Source organism: Eubalaena glacialis, chromosome 7 (genome assembly GCF_028564815.1).
Source record: "Eubalaena glacialis isolate mEubGla1 chromosome 7, mEubGla1.1.hap2.+ XY, whole genome shotgun sequence".
NCBI lineage: Eukaryota > Metazoa > Chordata > Mammalia > Artiodactyla > Balaenidae > Eubalaena > Eubalaena glacialis.
In genome coordinates, this window is record NC_083722.1 from 67234073 (window position 1) to 67249957 (window position 15885).

General features: G+C 48.2%; 1 protein-coding gene across 13 annotated transcripts in view; it reads right to left on the reverse strand.

The window, feature by feature from the left end:
* The window catches only part of TRAK1 (trafficking kinesin protein 1), a 102426-nt gene that overhangs the window by 27388 nt on the left and 59153 nt on the right, over nt 1-15885 (reverse strand). For 8 of the 13 annotated variants that reach the window (XM_061196577.1, XM_061196576.1, XM_061196574.1 and 5 more), the window contains 8 exons: nt 15670-15746; nt 8631-8747; nt 6155-6255; nt 5200-5308; nt 3240-3318; nt 2128-2258; nt 1383-1457; nt 688-825 (listed from right to left, as the gene is read on the reverse strand). In XM_061196577.1, coding sequence (XP_061052560.1) covers nt 688-825; nt 1383-1457; nt 2128-2258; nt 3240-3318; nt 5200-5308; nt 6155-6255; nt 8631-8747; nt 15670-15720 — 801 coding nt within the window. In that variant the 5' untranslated portion in view covers nt 15721-15746. Of the gene's footprint in view, nt 1-687; nt 826-1382; nt 1458-2127; nt 2304-3239; nt 3319-5199; nt 5309-6154; nt 6256-8630; nt 8748-15669; nt 15747-15885 lie in introns of all 13 variants that reach the window. The other 5 variants (XM_061196572.1, XM_061196571.1, XM_061196569.1 and 2 more) reach the window with 2 other exon arrangements.

The window sequence follows — 15885 nt, forward strand, 5'->3', positions numbered from 1 at the left end:
AGTCTGACAGAAGAAGATAAAATGAGAAAGTTCCCCAAATATTACTGGGAAACGACCAGCAGAGGGGCATCACCCTGTGCTGCCCAAGCCCCATAGGGAGAGGTCAGCCTCCTGGAAAGCCCCCTTCTCAACCACATTCCCCTAAAGCTTAAACATGAAACACATCAGGCCAGGGTTAAAGAAATAAGATTGTGGGGAAATAAGAAGAAAAATATAAAAATGTCACACCCAGCATAGAGGGAAATCTTTTTTCAGATCACGGAGGCCGAAAGCCACCAGAACGGTTAATAAGCATACAAAGAACCAGTGGAACCATAATGCAATTTAAGAATTCTCGAATGCGCTTGTGAGGCCAAAATAGCACATACTCTAAAAAGTCGGGGAAAAATAATGTAGAGTGCCTTCCAAATATCTGAGGTGCCTACTAAATCTAGTTCCTACTAAATTTATCTTCCAAGGGCAGGAGTAGAAAAGACAGATTCAGGGGGACGGAAAATAAAGAACCAATTCGTCTCACGTGGTTAAGAAGCCACGGGCTGGGCTCGCGAGCCCTCATCTCGGATCCAGATCCAAGCTGCAAAAGGGGAAGCCACCTGCAGAGGCTCAGCTCCAGAGCCGCCCTCCTCCCAGGAGCATCCGCTGGCCTGAGCGCGGGAAGTGGGGGTCAGGCAGCAAGTGGGCACTCACCATGGGAAACAGGCCCAGCGAGTGGTAGCGCCTGGACGTGGTGTTGGGCATGGTCTTGTTCCGCAGGTTCTTGAGCTCTTCCTGCGCCTCGTGGAGCATCTCCATGCACTCGGCGTACTTGTCCTCCAGCTCGCGCAGCTGCCGGACACCAGGAAGGGGCAGAGCGCTGGGATGTGAGACCTGGTACCACCCACCCACCCACTCAGGAGCCAGGAAGAACCAGGATCACTACCAGAGGCTCCCGCCCTCCACAGGACCAGCTGCCCTGTGTCCTGAGGCCAAAGAGTCCTGAAGGCACAGTTTTTCTTTTACTTGCAGACTCGGAAATCTCCTAAAACACTAACAACGAGCAACTGAGAGAAAACAAACAAGAGGGCAAGTCATCACTCCCTCGTTTCCTGCCACATCTTTGAACGGGGCTCCTCTGACATGGCGTGCTCTGTGTCCTTTCCCTTATTGGAACGTTTGTCGGGAGCCCGTGCACGCCGGGCTCCAGGCTGGTGTACAGCCCAGCCTCCCAGGTGCTCACAACCAGCGTTCAGGGGAACTGGGAGCCGCCTTAGGTGTAAGAATGACATTCAATTCAATATCAAAATGGTTGTTACGATGGACGGGACCCACACAGCCTGTTGGAGGGAGGCTGATGTACCCCAGCTGGGACCGGGGCCCTGATGAAATGAGGGAGAGCCACTCACCTCGGCCGTGAGCTGCCGCTGGGCATCCTTGGCGGCCCCCAGGTGTTGGACAAGTTCTTCATTTTCCACTGCACACTAGAACGTGGCAAAGGGAAATCAGCTTCTCTTTTAAGACACGTAGAAAAGTCTAACTTTCCCCCTCTTATTCCCTGATCTGTTATCATCCTATCACATGTCCACAGGAAGATTTTATCTTATACTGGAGTAAAATTTTGTCTTTTATATAGTTTGGAAGGCAGCGTATTTCCTGTGTCCGTGTTCATTCCCTATCGCTTACCCCTACCCTCCATAGTCACAGCTGCTCTCTGGAAGCATTTCACCTCAGGCTTGTAGCAAAGGCCTGACGTGGGAAACTTAATTGTTTTTTCGCTGCTTCATCTTAAATCTAAAGGGGATGGTTCTGCTGCAGAATATACAGGTGCCCTGTGTGAGGACAAATACCAAACTAGATCATTCAGACTTTGAATTCCCAAACTCTCTGTTTACAGCCCCTTTACCTTTCTTAATGAGTTCTATTCATTTGCAGATTTTTCTTAGGAGGTTAAGTGGTGATAAATGTGATCTCCTTGCCAATTCAGGGCAACAAATTTTATGCTACTGAATCCGCTAAGCTTTAGCAAAAGCTCTAAAGGGACAGCACAAATTCCTAAAATATGAATCTAAAGGGCACTGTCTTTGGGGTAAATGCCCCTTCTCGATCTCAGAACAGCTAGTTTTGTATCAGCCAGAGAAACAGAAGCCTTACAGCTTTTGCCTTCTTCTGCAAATCAACTATTTGGGAGAGCAGGTGTGTGATCTCCTCCTGCTGGCGGGCAGCATCTTCCGTCTTCTTGGCCAGTTCCTCCGAGATACTGGCAATCTGCACGTTGGCATCCCCTTTGACCAAGAAACGACAGTCGCAAGAGCCAGAGAGAATGGTTTCTTTGTGGTTTGTCCAAAAAAAAAAAACATCTTTATTACAAGACAGGGGGGAGGAGTGGAGAGGGCACGTGAAGATGGCTTGGAGGGAGAGTCCCCACCTTCCTATATGGGCTCGGTCTGTCGTGAGGAGGAACCGGCCCACCGGCTGCGGCTCGCAGGCTCTGTGTGGGTCCTCACCCCACTGCCCAGAGCCACCTCCCCAGAGAAAATCGGGCAGGCTTTGGCAGTCAGCCCGGAGGTGCCATACCACACAGAAGGCACCTCTGGCCAATTCTGCACGTTCCACACAGGAACACACCCCCATCAGTAACAGGAACCCCTGCTGCACTCTGTTCTAGAAAGGAACTATTGCCACGCACAACACAATTCCCCTGGGTGTTTTCAACCCATATTCAGGGCCATAACTCATTTTACTAGATTTAAACATAGGGTGTGTTTCATTGACTTAAGTGTTTTGCTGACACTCAGAATACTGTGTTGCCCGTTTGTCTTAACGTGTAAACTTATAATGGAGAGGGTGGGGGGAAGCACATCATATTTGCAAAGCTGAGAACTCTGGCCTCAACGTTTACACATCAAATTACTGATACTATAAGGCTGTTCTTCCACATCTTCAGCTCAGGACTCCGAAGCTGGACCTAACTCAGACATTAAATAACCAATATTCCAGCAGAAAGCCAAAATTAAAATTAATTTTAATTAATTGCGAGAGATTGGGGAACGTACGGCTGACAACACCGCACCCAGTGTCTCATAAACGAGGGTGAGGGGTGCCACACAAGATCAGGGGAGGCCTCTAGTTTTCAGAAAAAAATGCTACTGAGCCCAGGCTGGCAGGAAGACCACACTCTATCAGGTGATGCAAATCCATCTGGTCTTAATGATGGCAGATGGGGAAAGTAAAAGCGGGGGACGGGGGCGGGGGGCAGGCCATACTCAGCTCCTTCACGCAGTCGTTGACCAGCTGCTGTTCCTTCTCTTCATAGGTAATGGTCTCCGTCTTCAGCTGGCAGGCCTGTGGACGAGGCTCAGGTCAGAGATCCCACAGTCACACCCAGACAGCCTAGGGGATGCAGCAAGGGCTAACCTGGGTCTGGAAAGCTGCCCTTCAGCATCTCCCCAGCTGTGACCCACTGAGCCCTCAGATACAGAAAGTCAATCCCGACCACTAGAGGGCACCACACAAAGCAGTTGCTAAAACTCTTGTGAGCGCCCCCTCTATCAGTCGGCCTGTCTATTCACGTGTGTCTGTCCTGGCTCATAGTCATGGACCCCCTTGTGACCCAAACAGTGCCTATGACACAGCCCTGCCTACTGTGGGCATTCTAAGGATAACCACCACCACAAGAATGGCTAACACTTATAACACCTACTATGTGCCGGGCACCATCCTATGAGGTTCTGAGTGGGAGTTAGACCTGCTGTATTCAGCTGAGTAAAAACAGGGTACAATATGAAAGCATTAAAGTTCAGAGACCCAAGAGCTACCCTCGGACTTTGGGTGGCTTTGCTCCTGGCTGAAAAGGTGGGAAGATAAGAGATCTGAAGGCCCCAAGAAAATGCCCCAGTTAGAGAGGTACTCTGAGCCCTCAGGTCCTGGCCACAGAGATGCCACAGTCCTGAAAGCCAGATATAGGAGCCGGAATCTGTGGCTGGGAGCAGATTCCCTCCGCTTGCTTTAGGAGAAGACTCCGACAGAGGGACAAATTGCTGTGTGCCTGGGGCTACAGCATTTACTTGGGGCAGATTCTGGAACTCAGAATGGGGAAAACTGGACTGTAGTCTTGGCTCAGCCACTGGCTGGCAGAGAAAGCTTGGTCGCACTGGGCTTACGTCTCCCATCAGTAAATGAGAGGCTGGAAGAGGTGATGGCTAAGAGACATGAATGACCCTTGCCTCAGGCAGAAGAGCATCCTGTTAAGCCCAGACATGAGGCTCTTTCCAACATGTGAGGCAAGTTCGAGGTGACAGGTGGTCTGCCCTATTGGAGGGACTTCGGGGAGCCCTGGGCCAGCTTAGGTGAACATGCAGCCCAAACTTGACAGACAAGGGCCTGATCAATAGGGCTGTACCATACCTCTGGCTAGAGAGCATAAACTCACTGATAATTAAACAAAAAGTACTAAATTTGCATGCATCTGTATTTCTGGATAGGGGCAGTGGGTGAAGGGAAATAATGTGGGGTTTGGAGCCACCGAGACTTACAAACCCTGGCTCCATTGCTCACTAATTTGCAAGATCTTGGGCAATCCAAACACTTAGCAGCCTGGGTCCCGGTTTTCCCTACTGTAAATGAGAATCAAAGTAACCAGCTTCCAGCCTTGTTGTGAAGATTTTTTTAAAAAGAATGCAGGCAAAGTACCCACCACAGTGACTAGCCAATCAGAAATACTCAAAAGCACGGGTTTCCAAGCTGCCTCACTCAGTTCAACCTTTTTAAGTTAACTGTCTAAGAAATATGTCTCCAAGTTCTCGTGTACTATTAGGGCACATCTGACCTGCAGTAACGTGAAAACGAGGCTTTCACAGCAGGCCTCCAAGTCATTTCTACGTCCGAGTTGGAGACCACCATGGCAAGGCCCCACTTTCCAGGAGCTTTGGCCCTGACCGAGAAGGAGAAGGGTTTGCCACTCTCACCCATCCTCACGCTGCATAATTCACCAGTCTGTCTGCTGCAGCCCGGACAGCATGTGCTGCCCTTTGAAGGCAATGCCCGGCTCATAAATGAGGCACGCCCTCTGGGCACTTGGTGTGGCTGTGACCCCAGACCCACGTGGCTCTTCCACAGACCATCACCCTGGAGGACGGCGGGGCTGTAATCACGGCTATTCTCACCAGACATGCAAATGGGGCCACCACCCTTGCAGAGGGGACGAGGGCAGGGAGTGCACTTCACCTCTGATCGAAGTACAACGTTCTCCTCTTCAAGGTCCTTCAGCTTCTTCTGGAGAGAATCCAGATGGAAGTAATTCTGGACGGAGGAGGATGACTCATTCCTCTTCAACCTGGGGGAGAAAGTTCACTTTCTAGGGAGGGAGGCGTTTCCTCCCACCACCTGGCAAACCATGGAGAAGCACAAAGAAGGGCCGTTTCAAGGAAAAGCTCAGGAAAGGTGCAGGGGTGACAATGACCCATCAGGCTGCTCCCTCACCACCAGGAAAACAGCACAGGCTTACGGCACTTTAGAGCCACATCCCATCCCTTTGCTGCCACTTTGCCTGAGATTTCGGGGGAACCAACTCTATTTGAAGTCTACACAGTCTGCGATGCCTTCTATGTGCCAAGAACTATTTTAAGTACTCTACATGTATGAACCCATTCAGTGCTCACAGCCCTAAGAACTGAGTACTATTATTATGCCCACTTTACAAATGAGCAAACAAACAAGCACACAGAGGTTAAGTAACTTGGCCACGAGCCACAGAGCCAAGATCTGAACTCAGGCCATCGGGCTCTAGAGTTCATGTTCCTAATAGGAGACTCTGCTGACTCAGAGAAGCCCCCCCTCCACCCCGCCCCAGGCACCCCCCAAGCACCCACCATAGCACTGCTGGCTCCAGAACCCTGTATTTCCTCCAAATGCAGAGTCCAGCCTGTTACTCCTTAACAGCCAGGCCAAACCAATCTAAACTGACAAATAAGCAGCAAGACCCAGGAAGAGGAAAACTAAAGTCCCATCAGAATAGGAAAATCCATCTGTCAGAGGCACTCAGAGATGCTTGGCCTACAGGAGGGTGAGAGCAGCTGACCTGTGCTGCCAGTGAAGGTGACGCTGTCTAGGCAACTCCAAGGACATGGACCACAGGCAGCCAGCGCTCCGGCCCCTAGAGACAGGCCCTTGGGTGACTTACGGGGTGGAGCACACAGACTCCGGCTCGCTCTCCTCTGCGGCGCTGGAGTAGAACTGAAGCAGTTCATCCTTCATGGACAGTTCATGCCGGAGCTGTGACACCTGCACAAACACAGCCCGTCAGGCGCTCTCTCAATGTGACAGCATCCCCGCTCGCACTGAAACACTTATTGCTCAGTGACAACATTTTTTAAATTCCTCATTCAAAGTGAAGGCATGTCACCAATTTTGTGCTATTCAGGGAAAACAAAGGGCTGAGTTTGATCCCATTTAAGAAAAATACAATCAATTACTTTTTGGCAAAAATCCCTCTGTTTAAATTTGTAGTTTTTACTTTGGTACAAAGAAGAGGTGAGAGGGGACTAGAAGATGCTAGAATGATGGCTGGGGCAGCAAGACAGCATAGGGGCTTTGCAAGTAAATAGATGACCAGCTGGGAAAACACTCAGAGAAGCGGACCATGTTACCACATGGAGGAAGAGGTCATTCACTTCTGCCAAAACCGAATCCCATCTCAGACCAGGACCCTAGTGATGCCAGTTCCGGGTGGGCAGCTACAAGCAGCGAGCCCGTCAACCCTTGTTCTCCCGCTTGGAAAATCTCATAGCCCCACCTTGTGACTGCTACACCCTCACAGGAATTCTGGCCAAGCTTGGCCAGACCTTGCTTTGTACTCAATGATTACAAGACAGGCATTCCAGATACAGGAAGAAAAGAGGCAACCATCAGGAACTGGCTGTACTGACTACTGCAAGGATGGTTCTGCAAGTCACACTTATTTATACTTCAGGTTTAAAATAAACAGACCTGAGCCATAAAAATTTTCACCTGCCCTTTCACCATTCAGCACCGATGAATAGGCAACCAGCATTGTGAGGGAGAATTATAATTGTTCTAATTCCTTCTTGTTTCTAATTTGATTTGGGGTCTATAGTTTATCCCAACTTTCCTACACAACACCGTGAATATATTTTATCTTCCATGGAGAAACCAGTTTTATGTGCGTAAAGGCTTCAGCTTCAACACCTAGACTGATCATTTAATGATGTGCCAAAGGGAAACAGTTTTCAGACTCCAAGGTTTCCCAAGGGGACAAAAAGTCACTTCCACCCCCCAAGTGCAGGATGCACTTTGTGTGAGGAGAGGAAGCCCCAAGCAAGGGCAGCACCTTGGAGAAGCAGCGCGTGAGGGGCGACGGGTGACCATTTACTGGTTCCTGATGGCATGTCCCTCTGCTTAGAAGGGGCCAAGTAGGGGGCCAGGCTGAACTTCTCCCATACTTGGGAGAAGGGAGATTCAGGTCATGATGCTGGAGGCCGGGAGAGCAGGGGTCAGCTTTATTTCTCCTTGAACACGACTGTATCCTACCTCATCACCTTTTAAAGAAAGCCCAGGATTAAAACTTGTCTTTATACAGTGCTGTACATCAATTATATCTCAGTAACACCGGAAGGGAAAAAAAAAATCAATAAAAATTACAATAAACCCTTAAAAAAACTTTTTCTTATCGAGTGGCTACTCTGTTTCATCACATTAAATGATTGGTAAACCCAGACAACAATAGCTGGGAATATCTTTAACGAGGAAATAGTCTGAATACATCTTAGGGACATGAATAAGGGCATCCCCGCCCCTCCCCTACTAAGAAAGTTTCTGATAGAAAATGAGGGAGAAGAAATGAGAAGAAGGAAAGCCAATCAAAGTCCTCACAGCTCAGATTCACTGTTCAAAGGCCAGTGAGGATGATGGCGAAGACACTAGCAAGGGGGGCCTGGCTGTAAGCTCCTAATTCCGGTTGTAGCAACCCCGCCCGACTCTGCAGCCTTCCTCCTCCCGTCCGCACCGTATCCCTCCCAGAAAACCAGCGCTGCTCCTCTGAGACCTCAGCCCCTAAGTTAAGCCTAAAATGTTCTTCCCCTGCCCCCCCCACCCCCCATAATGATGGGGGCTGAAGACACAGGCCAAGATTTGTATCATTAACATAGTAGGGCTTCTCTCATGAAAACAATAGGCTATTTTTGGTTTTGTTTTAGAAACACAAAATTATATTGTGCTGATGGCGGGGCAGTCACTGCCTCACTCTGCAGCATGGCTGGCCTCCGGCTGCAGTTCCTTCTCCGCCTGCCAACGCCCACCCCGGCTCGGGAATCCCTGCTCATTGTTGGAATAGGCTGCGTGCCCTTTAGCCAAGCTCTCAGTGTCTTTCTCAGCTGATATGATGATCTAGACTCTTGGAGGACACGGGCTGTAGCTGGTCCACACTGGGGGCCTACTGACCACGTGAGGGCTGGTCCCAGCCTGGGCGACCCGTCCACGCTGTCGGAAGGAGACGCAAATGAACAGAAGGGGCAGCAGAAAGGCAGCTCTCCACGTCCGGGGAGGGCCTTTCCCAACGGGGTCCCGTTAGATCATCACCTTCCTCGGGCGCGCCTTTTGCGGCGCCCAAGCCACTGCAGACGCCCCTGCTGCCGGCTCACCTCCTCCCTGATGTGCTCCACCTGTTCCTCCAGCAGCTCATTCCTCTCGGTTAGCGTCTTGTTCTTCTTCAACAACGACTGGCCGATCCGAGCAGCCAACTCTAGATCCCGCTCTTTCTGTGAACGGCAGAAGCGAGAGCAGAGGTTGAGAGAACCCGTGCTTCCAGCAGGAGCCCACAGAAGTCAGTGTCAACTGAGGAAAACAAGGGCGTTCAGCAAGGACAAGGGAATTAACTAATTCACCAGCCACGCGCCAGCGTCTGATACCTGTTCAGAGAGGAGCTCACTCAGCTACCCGGGCCCCAAGCAATGAAAGGGAACCTTCCGATCTAATGAAAACAAGTCTCTTCCTACAGGAAAGACATGCTTCCAAAAACCTTTCTATGCAACTGCTTTTGGTCCTTGTGTAATCATTTGATAACCCGTCTCTCTACCTGAAGGGCTGGGCTATTGTATCGCCAGCACCCAGCACAGGGAGACACTCGGTAACTATTTGCTCAATGAATAAGCGAATCCAGAAATTCCAAAGTGCACTTAAAATAGCTAAGGCAGCCTCTCTGGCACACGTTAAGCTGGAATTTACTGAGTTCCTTAGATTTACCCCGTATGAAACAAAAATGTTTAAAGTTACTCTAAAATAGAATACAGTTATGTGTTTCTTCTACTTATGGGAGGTAGGCTACTTAGGCCTTATTTTTTAAAAAATAGCTTTAAAAATGGAGAAACAATGCATAAAATTGCCCTACTTCAGAAACAAAGACTATTGCAGACAGAATTTTCTTTTAGCTCAGTTGCTGACATTTAGAGCACAGCAGTACACGGAGGAAAATCTTTACTGGCATTCAAAGATACAGCTGCTTTTATGGGAGGAAAGCTGTTGCCTGACAGTGGAGACAGCGGGGCGGACACTGTCACCAAATGCACACTCACTGATCCTTGCTGGTGAAACTGCTGGCCACCACGAGCAGATTCACTTGCTCACTTTTAGGTGGGGATTGGCATGGGGAGGAGAACTCCGGAAAATGAAATCCTTTTAGAAGCCTATGCTAATTATTCTGTTCATCTGGTGTAAAAAGCAGAAGAAGAGGGACATGGGGTTTTGAGCAGAAAAAAGCTGGGGATTCAGGAATCCTTGCTTCTGATAACCATGTAGTCTTATGGCTTCCACTTAACAAGGATCGGGTACCCTCTAGATCCATCTTTTCCAAACACAGATTATAAACCATCAGTAGGTTGAGAATCATTTTAGTCACGGCAACTGCCATTTTGTTTTAAATGACATTCAACAGCATAGAACTGAAATACCAAAGTGCATTCCACATAGTAAGGTTATCACTTCATGCTTAAATTTTGCTTGTCACACATTTACCGACAACCTAAGAGGCATTTCTTATAGCAGGTACCCGTCAAAAGTTTAACTGCTCCAGGTGAACCGTTCTACTCTAAAATTTGAGAGTCTGGGTTCTGATTCAACATCCCTGGGGCCCAGTTCCCTCGTCTGTGAGATGAGGTAGGGTGGATGGGCAGACTTGCTGAGGGACCCTTGAAAGAATCTTCTAGCTCTATGATTCATTGAGTTGTAAAATATTTCAAAAAGCATCTTTTATTTCTAACTTCTTATATATCCACCAAATTATACCATGCAATAGTAGCACACCTTCCTTTGCTCATCACGGGAGTTTCGCTGAATTACGAGCAGAGTACTGGAGGTCAGAGCATAGTTTGGGGGGACTGGATCCAACAGCGATTTGGCTCTCTGGAGCTCTTGCATGAATGATGGTCTCTCTCCCCTAGGTCTTCCATGGTCCTGAAACCTGTAACTGCTGTCCCAGAAGCCAGCTGGGTGTCATGTCAAGTGAGCCATAAATTCCTCCACTCCTTCCCAATCTGTGCCTCCCCCTCATGCCCTCCCAGGGAACAAAGGGGACCAGTGAGTCTGCCCAACCAACCGAGACGCCCCTCTCTGTGCATTCATCCGTGCCGGCTACTGTGTCTACCAAGGAGGGTCCTTATCTCAGTGGCCCTTTATTACTTTTCAGACGGAACGGTTGTGCGTATTTGGTACTGGGAGGAAATGACCCACAGGGATTGTGTGAGGGAACCCACTTCTACAGGGGCCGCCTCAAAATTAGCAACTAGTGCAGGTGGTTTCAGCTGGCTAACTCTCAGTGAAAACTGTAGTACCACTGTCCATTTCCCTTTGGAAGTGTGGTCTCCATAAATCTCACTCCAGTCTGTTAAATCTCTCTACTAGAGCAAGCCCTCAGACTGAATACCCAGCAGGTGCTTCATGCTCGTTGGCTCACTGCCTACTGTTCTGTGTTGCTTGCTGTCATGCATTCGAGCTGCTAAGTTCCAGCACACACAGGCATTTTGTATGCAGATTTCAGTGCAAACAAATCAAGCCAAAATCATAATGATGAAGACAGGCTGGGCAAGGCACTGATGAGCACGTGAAGGATGCTGAAGGCTTCCCACGGCACACAGGGGCCAGAACCCAAGAGGAATGGGACGCAGGCAGGGGAAGGAAACAAATGCTGAGGGGCTCAACAACGAAGCCCCTCGCCCCTCCCCACTATACCCCAATACACGTCAAACCTCAGACTTGAGGGCCTCCTTGCCCTCCGGAGGGGGCAACTCTCACTTTGCCTACACCCAAAATCTAATCTGTATAGTAACATAAAGAAAATGTTCTGCTGGAAAAAAAAAAAAAAGGAAGTTAGAGTAAAAATATTCAGAGATGAAATGAAATTCTTAAACAAAAAAGTCATCAGAAGGTCTCTGGTTTTTCTAAGGCAAAAGGCCAGTTGGGTTTCTCATTAAGAATTTCAGTAATGAAAAGAGTCTCATTTCTTACAACCAGCCAACATGTGATAAATATTTACTTCGAAAACCAGGAAAACAGCTAGGAAATGACCACTGGATCAAACCCCAGTGAGAAAATGAGACCATAAATAAATCTCAATTTGGAAATCAGCTATTAGAAGAACTGGTTCTTTTATTCCCCAGGAGATGGCGGCCAGGTGGGGCTCATTCTGGCTCTCCTAGCTCCCTCTCCGCAGCTATGTTTCGCTGAAAACTTAATGCACTGTAGGATATATGTATGTGTATGGCTGATTCATTTTGCTGGGCAGTAGAAGTTAACACAACCTTGTAAAGCAACTATACTCTAATAAAAATTTTTTAAAAAAAGACTGTGACTTGTGTCTCAGCCCCTTTTAGCAATGACCATGAACACTCGAGCCGCCTGGCACGGCCCCAGAGATGCAGAGCTGCCTGCCTCCCATGCTGAGCAGCTGACTCATCTCATTCACCCATTTTGAGATAAAAAAGCATGACTAAGGGGCTCCCGGAATAACCCTCTCTGTAACTGGGGAGGAGACAGCTTTGCCCAAAGGTAAATTCCGAACAGCAGCAAAAGCCAGGGCAAGCTGCAGAATCCTCTTCCCCTTTAACCTGAAAGCAAACTCTTCACATTGGCCAGGGGCTGTGCTCCGGCATCCCATGGAAATCCCACCAGCACCCCGCCTGCATGTGGCAGGCATGCAAAACCAAAGCAAACGACCAGAGGAAACGGAACCAAAGCCAAGAAAAGCACGGCATGGCACAACCTTCACGCGACTGGGGCAATTAGACTTTAACCAGGAAACCCGCCTAGTTCCAAAGAAAGGCAGCAACTCAGATGTGATTCTTATCAGGAAAAGGAGAGGCACAGCGTTGTATATAAAACACGCAGATGCACACAGACCATGGCCATGGTGAGCTGCTAAAAATAAAACAAAGAAGCACAGCAAAGAGCCACCTGAAGAAACTGCCCCACAAATATTCTTTTGAGCAACTCAGTTTTTTTTTAAAGACGACAGCATACTTTTTTATACAGTGACACTCATTTAAGAAATGAGCTGTGGGGGCTTCCCTGGTGGCGCAGTGGTTGAGAGTCTGCCTGCCAATGCAGGGGACACGAGTTCGAGCCCTGGTCTGGGAAGATCCCACATGCCGCGGAGCAGCTGGGCCCGTGAGCCACAACTGCTGAGCCTGCGCGTCTGGAGCCTGTGCTCCGCAACAAGAGAGGCCGCGATAGTGAGAGGCCCGCGCACCGCAATGAAGAGTGGTCCCTGCTTGCCGCAACTAGAGAAAGCCCTCGCACGAAACGAAGACCCAACACAGCTAAAAATCAATCAATCAATCAATAAATAAAGTAGCTATTAAAAAAAAAAAAAAAGACTACCCCAAGAATAAAGCCTTATAGTGTTGTCAATAGAAGCTATTGGGTAGTTTTTAAAAAAAAAAAAAAAAAAAAAAAAGAAATGAGCTGTGAAGTGTTGATGACCAGGATCTGCATACAGGGCTGGAGTCCCAGGCTCCTCTGAAGTGGTCCTCAAGCATCCCAGCAGAGACGGGTCTGGCCCTGCAGAGTCCTCACCCAGCCCTGCCAGCTCACACTCGGCAGGAGCCAGGAACCGTGGGCCATGGATACTCACTGAACCAGCATCCCATTAAAAAAAAAGTTATCCAGTTCATGTTTTTAAAGTCAAAATGTCTCATTGACAATCAACTAACCATACTCCCCAAAACTAAATAAACAGGGCAGTAAACAACTACAGCCAAAATCAACAGGGCCACGTGCATAGTGGTTAAGGGCCCGGGCTGGAAAGCAGCTGAGCCACCGGGCGTCTTCTGTCCTCTCAAATGTAGGTCCCCTCACAGTAGGATGGGGGAAATAGTGGCATCTACTTCTGAGAACTATCGTAGAATTAATGAGATGATGCACAGACGACACCCAGCTCTCAAAGTGTACCCTTAATAATAAGCGTGACCACAGAGGCAGACACTTATCAAAGGCCCATCATTTCCGAGATTAAAAGGGAGAAAGAAATCAGGACCCAACAGGGTCCTCGCCTTGGAAAAACTTCTAACCAATCCAGTTGGATGAACAAAGCCAACAGAATGACAGGGTGGCTCCCGAGCTCAGGGCTGGCCGGGGCACGGACTACCTGGGTCTGGGGGAGTGTGACAGCTTCAGAGATCCCCAATGAGCCCTGCAGTATGACACTCAAAGGCAAGAAAAGACAGAGGGGCCAAATGGTGCAAAAGGTCACAGGTGGGAGAGCAGGAGGCAGGTCCCGGTGATGAGTACGGAGAGGATTCAGGAATGTGATCAAGTGTGTAGCCTTGAATGCCATGCCAAGGAGTTCTGAGTGTCGGGGGTAGCCGAGGTCATTAAAGAGGGCTTGGGAGGGTGGCAGCTGCAGGGAAGATGACAGCAGAGAGAAAACTCAAATCTCACTGCCAGGGCTCCAGGAGCTGGAGTGGTGGCCTTGGAAAAAAAATAATAAAGGTACAGACATAGGACCTCCCTCAGAAGACTTGAGGACTAACTGGGTATGGGGTGAGGGGTGGATTTAGAAACAGGACACTGTTGGGGAAAACTGACACAGCAGGAAGGGGGAACATGGTAAAAACTATTTTCAAAAGTTGGTGGTGCCAACCAAGCTAGCCTACGAGGTAGCTAATGCCAGCCGCCAAGACGGCTGCAACTGGAGAGCCACCAGAAGGCCAGTGCCCTAAAATGCCTCACCAATGGCCCTGTCACACGGCCAAAAAATCTAAACTCACTTATTCGGGGCTGAGGAGTTTGTAACTTCCCTGACATGCAGGTGGTCAAGCGGGTCTCAGCTCCTGCCCTGTCTCAGCTACACTGGGTCTACCCGTGGGTGGCCTTCAGGAGAATGGGAGGGGAGTGGGTAGCAGGGCAGGTGAACCCTCAGGAACTTGGGGTAGGGGTGGGGGAGTATTGGAAGGGTCCAGCCCTCAGAGCGGGTAGGAGAACACTGGATGTGCAGAAGGGAAAAGCACAGGGAAAGAGAGAGACATAAAAATGGGGTGAAAAGATGCCCCCCACCAAAAAACCTCAGGTCCCACACTCCTGCTTGGTCCTGTGTTTCAACTTTGTCCTGCCACTGGCTGAAAATGATGATTTCTGTGTCTCTCATATCTTTCTACTCTCTTCCTCAAGAAGGGCTAATGAATAGTCACATGACCCCAAATCATTCTAGATTCTACAGCAGAAACCAGGTTCTAAAAGTTAGCACCTCTGGGACTTCCCTGGCGGTCCAGTGGTTAAGACTTCGCCTTCCAATGCAGGGGGTGCGGGTTCAATCCCTGGTCAGGGAGCTAAGATCCCACACGCCTCAGGTCCAAAAAACCAAAACGTAAAACAGAAGCAATATTGTAACAAATTCTATAAAGACTTTAAAAATGGTCCACATCAAAAAAAAAAAAATCTTTAAAAAAAAAGGTTAGCACCTCTGCATTTGAGGTCTGATTTTGTGGGGAGAGTGGGAAGTAGTGCTTTAAGATGGGCACTTATTCAATAAATACTGAGAACCTACCATGTTCTGGCCTGTTGAAGGCATGGGGATACACATATTACACTCATCTGCTTCCAGAGGCCACCACAGCACCTTAATTCTCAACTGTCAACCGAATGCTGAGAATAAATTGAGAAAAGCATAGTCTCTAGACTAACTGCAGCTATCTAATCCCAAGCACGTTTCCTAAATTTTTCTTGCCACGCTTGTTTTGGTTATTTCCATGCTGACACTGCATAATAATATTCCCTTAACCTGATGTAAATAAAAACATAACAAAATGGAACTAAAACATTACAAAGATATGGATAATGATGTATTTTTCTGACATTTTTTGTATACACTTAACATATATCATTAGTATATATTATAAGGGTTTATAAAAATCTTAAACAGGATATTCTATAGCAAGTATTTAAATGCCACCCTATTCTGTGTCATTAATACATTCCTTTTAAAATCCAAAATACCTTGTACAAAGTTACAGTGACAAAAGCCAACATAGCTCTCAGTTCAAAAGATAAATAAAATAAAGCCACTGAATTACACCGAGAGGGCTCAGTTTCTGAGATTTCTTCACCGAGAAAGATCGTAATGTATGCTTTAACTGATATAAATTATAATCAGTCAATTATAAATGACTCTTTGCCTTGCCCCGAATCACTTACCTCCTCAAGAAGCCGAGTTACAGAATCTATGTCATTATATGTCTTAGTCATCTGGCCAACTCTTTCAGCACATAAAACTGCAAGAAATAAAAACGACAATGAAACTACTGATGCTACAAGCCTGCCAAACAAACAACCCACCTAAAAAAGTGGCTCTAAAGTCGTACTGGGCACAAAGGGTGATTGGTTTTGCTGGGTTCAGCCCCACCGGGTTTC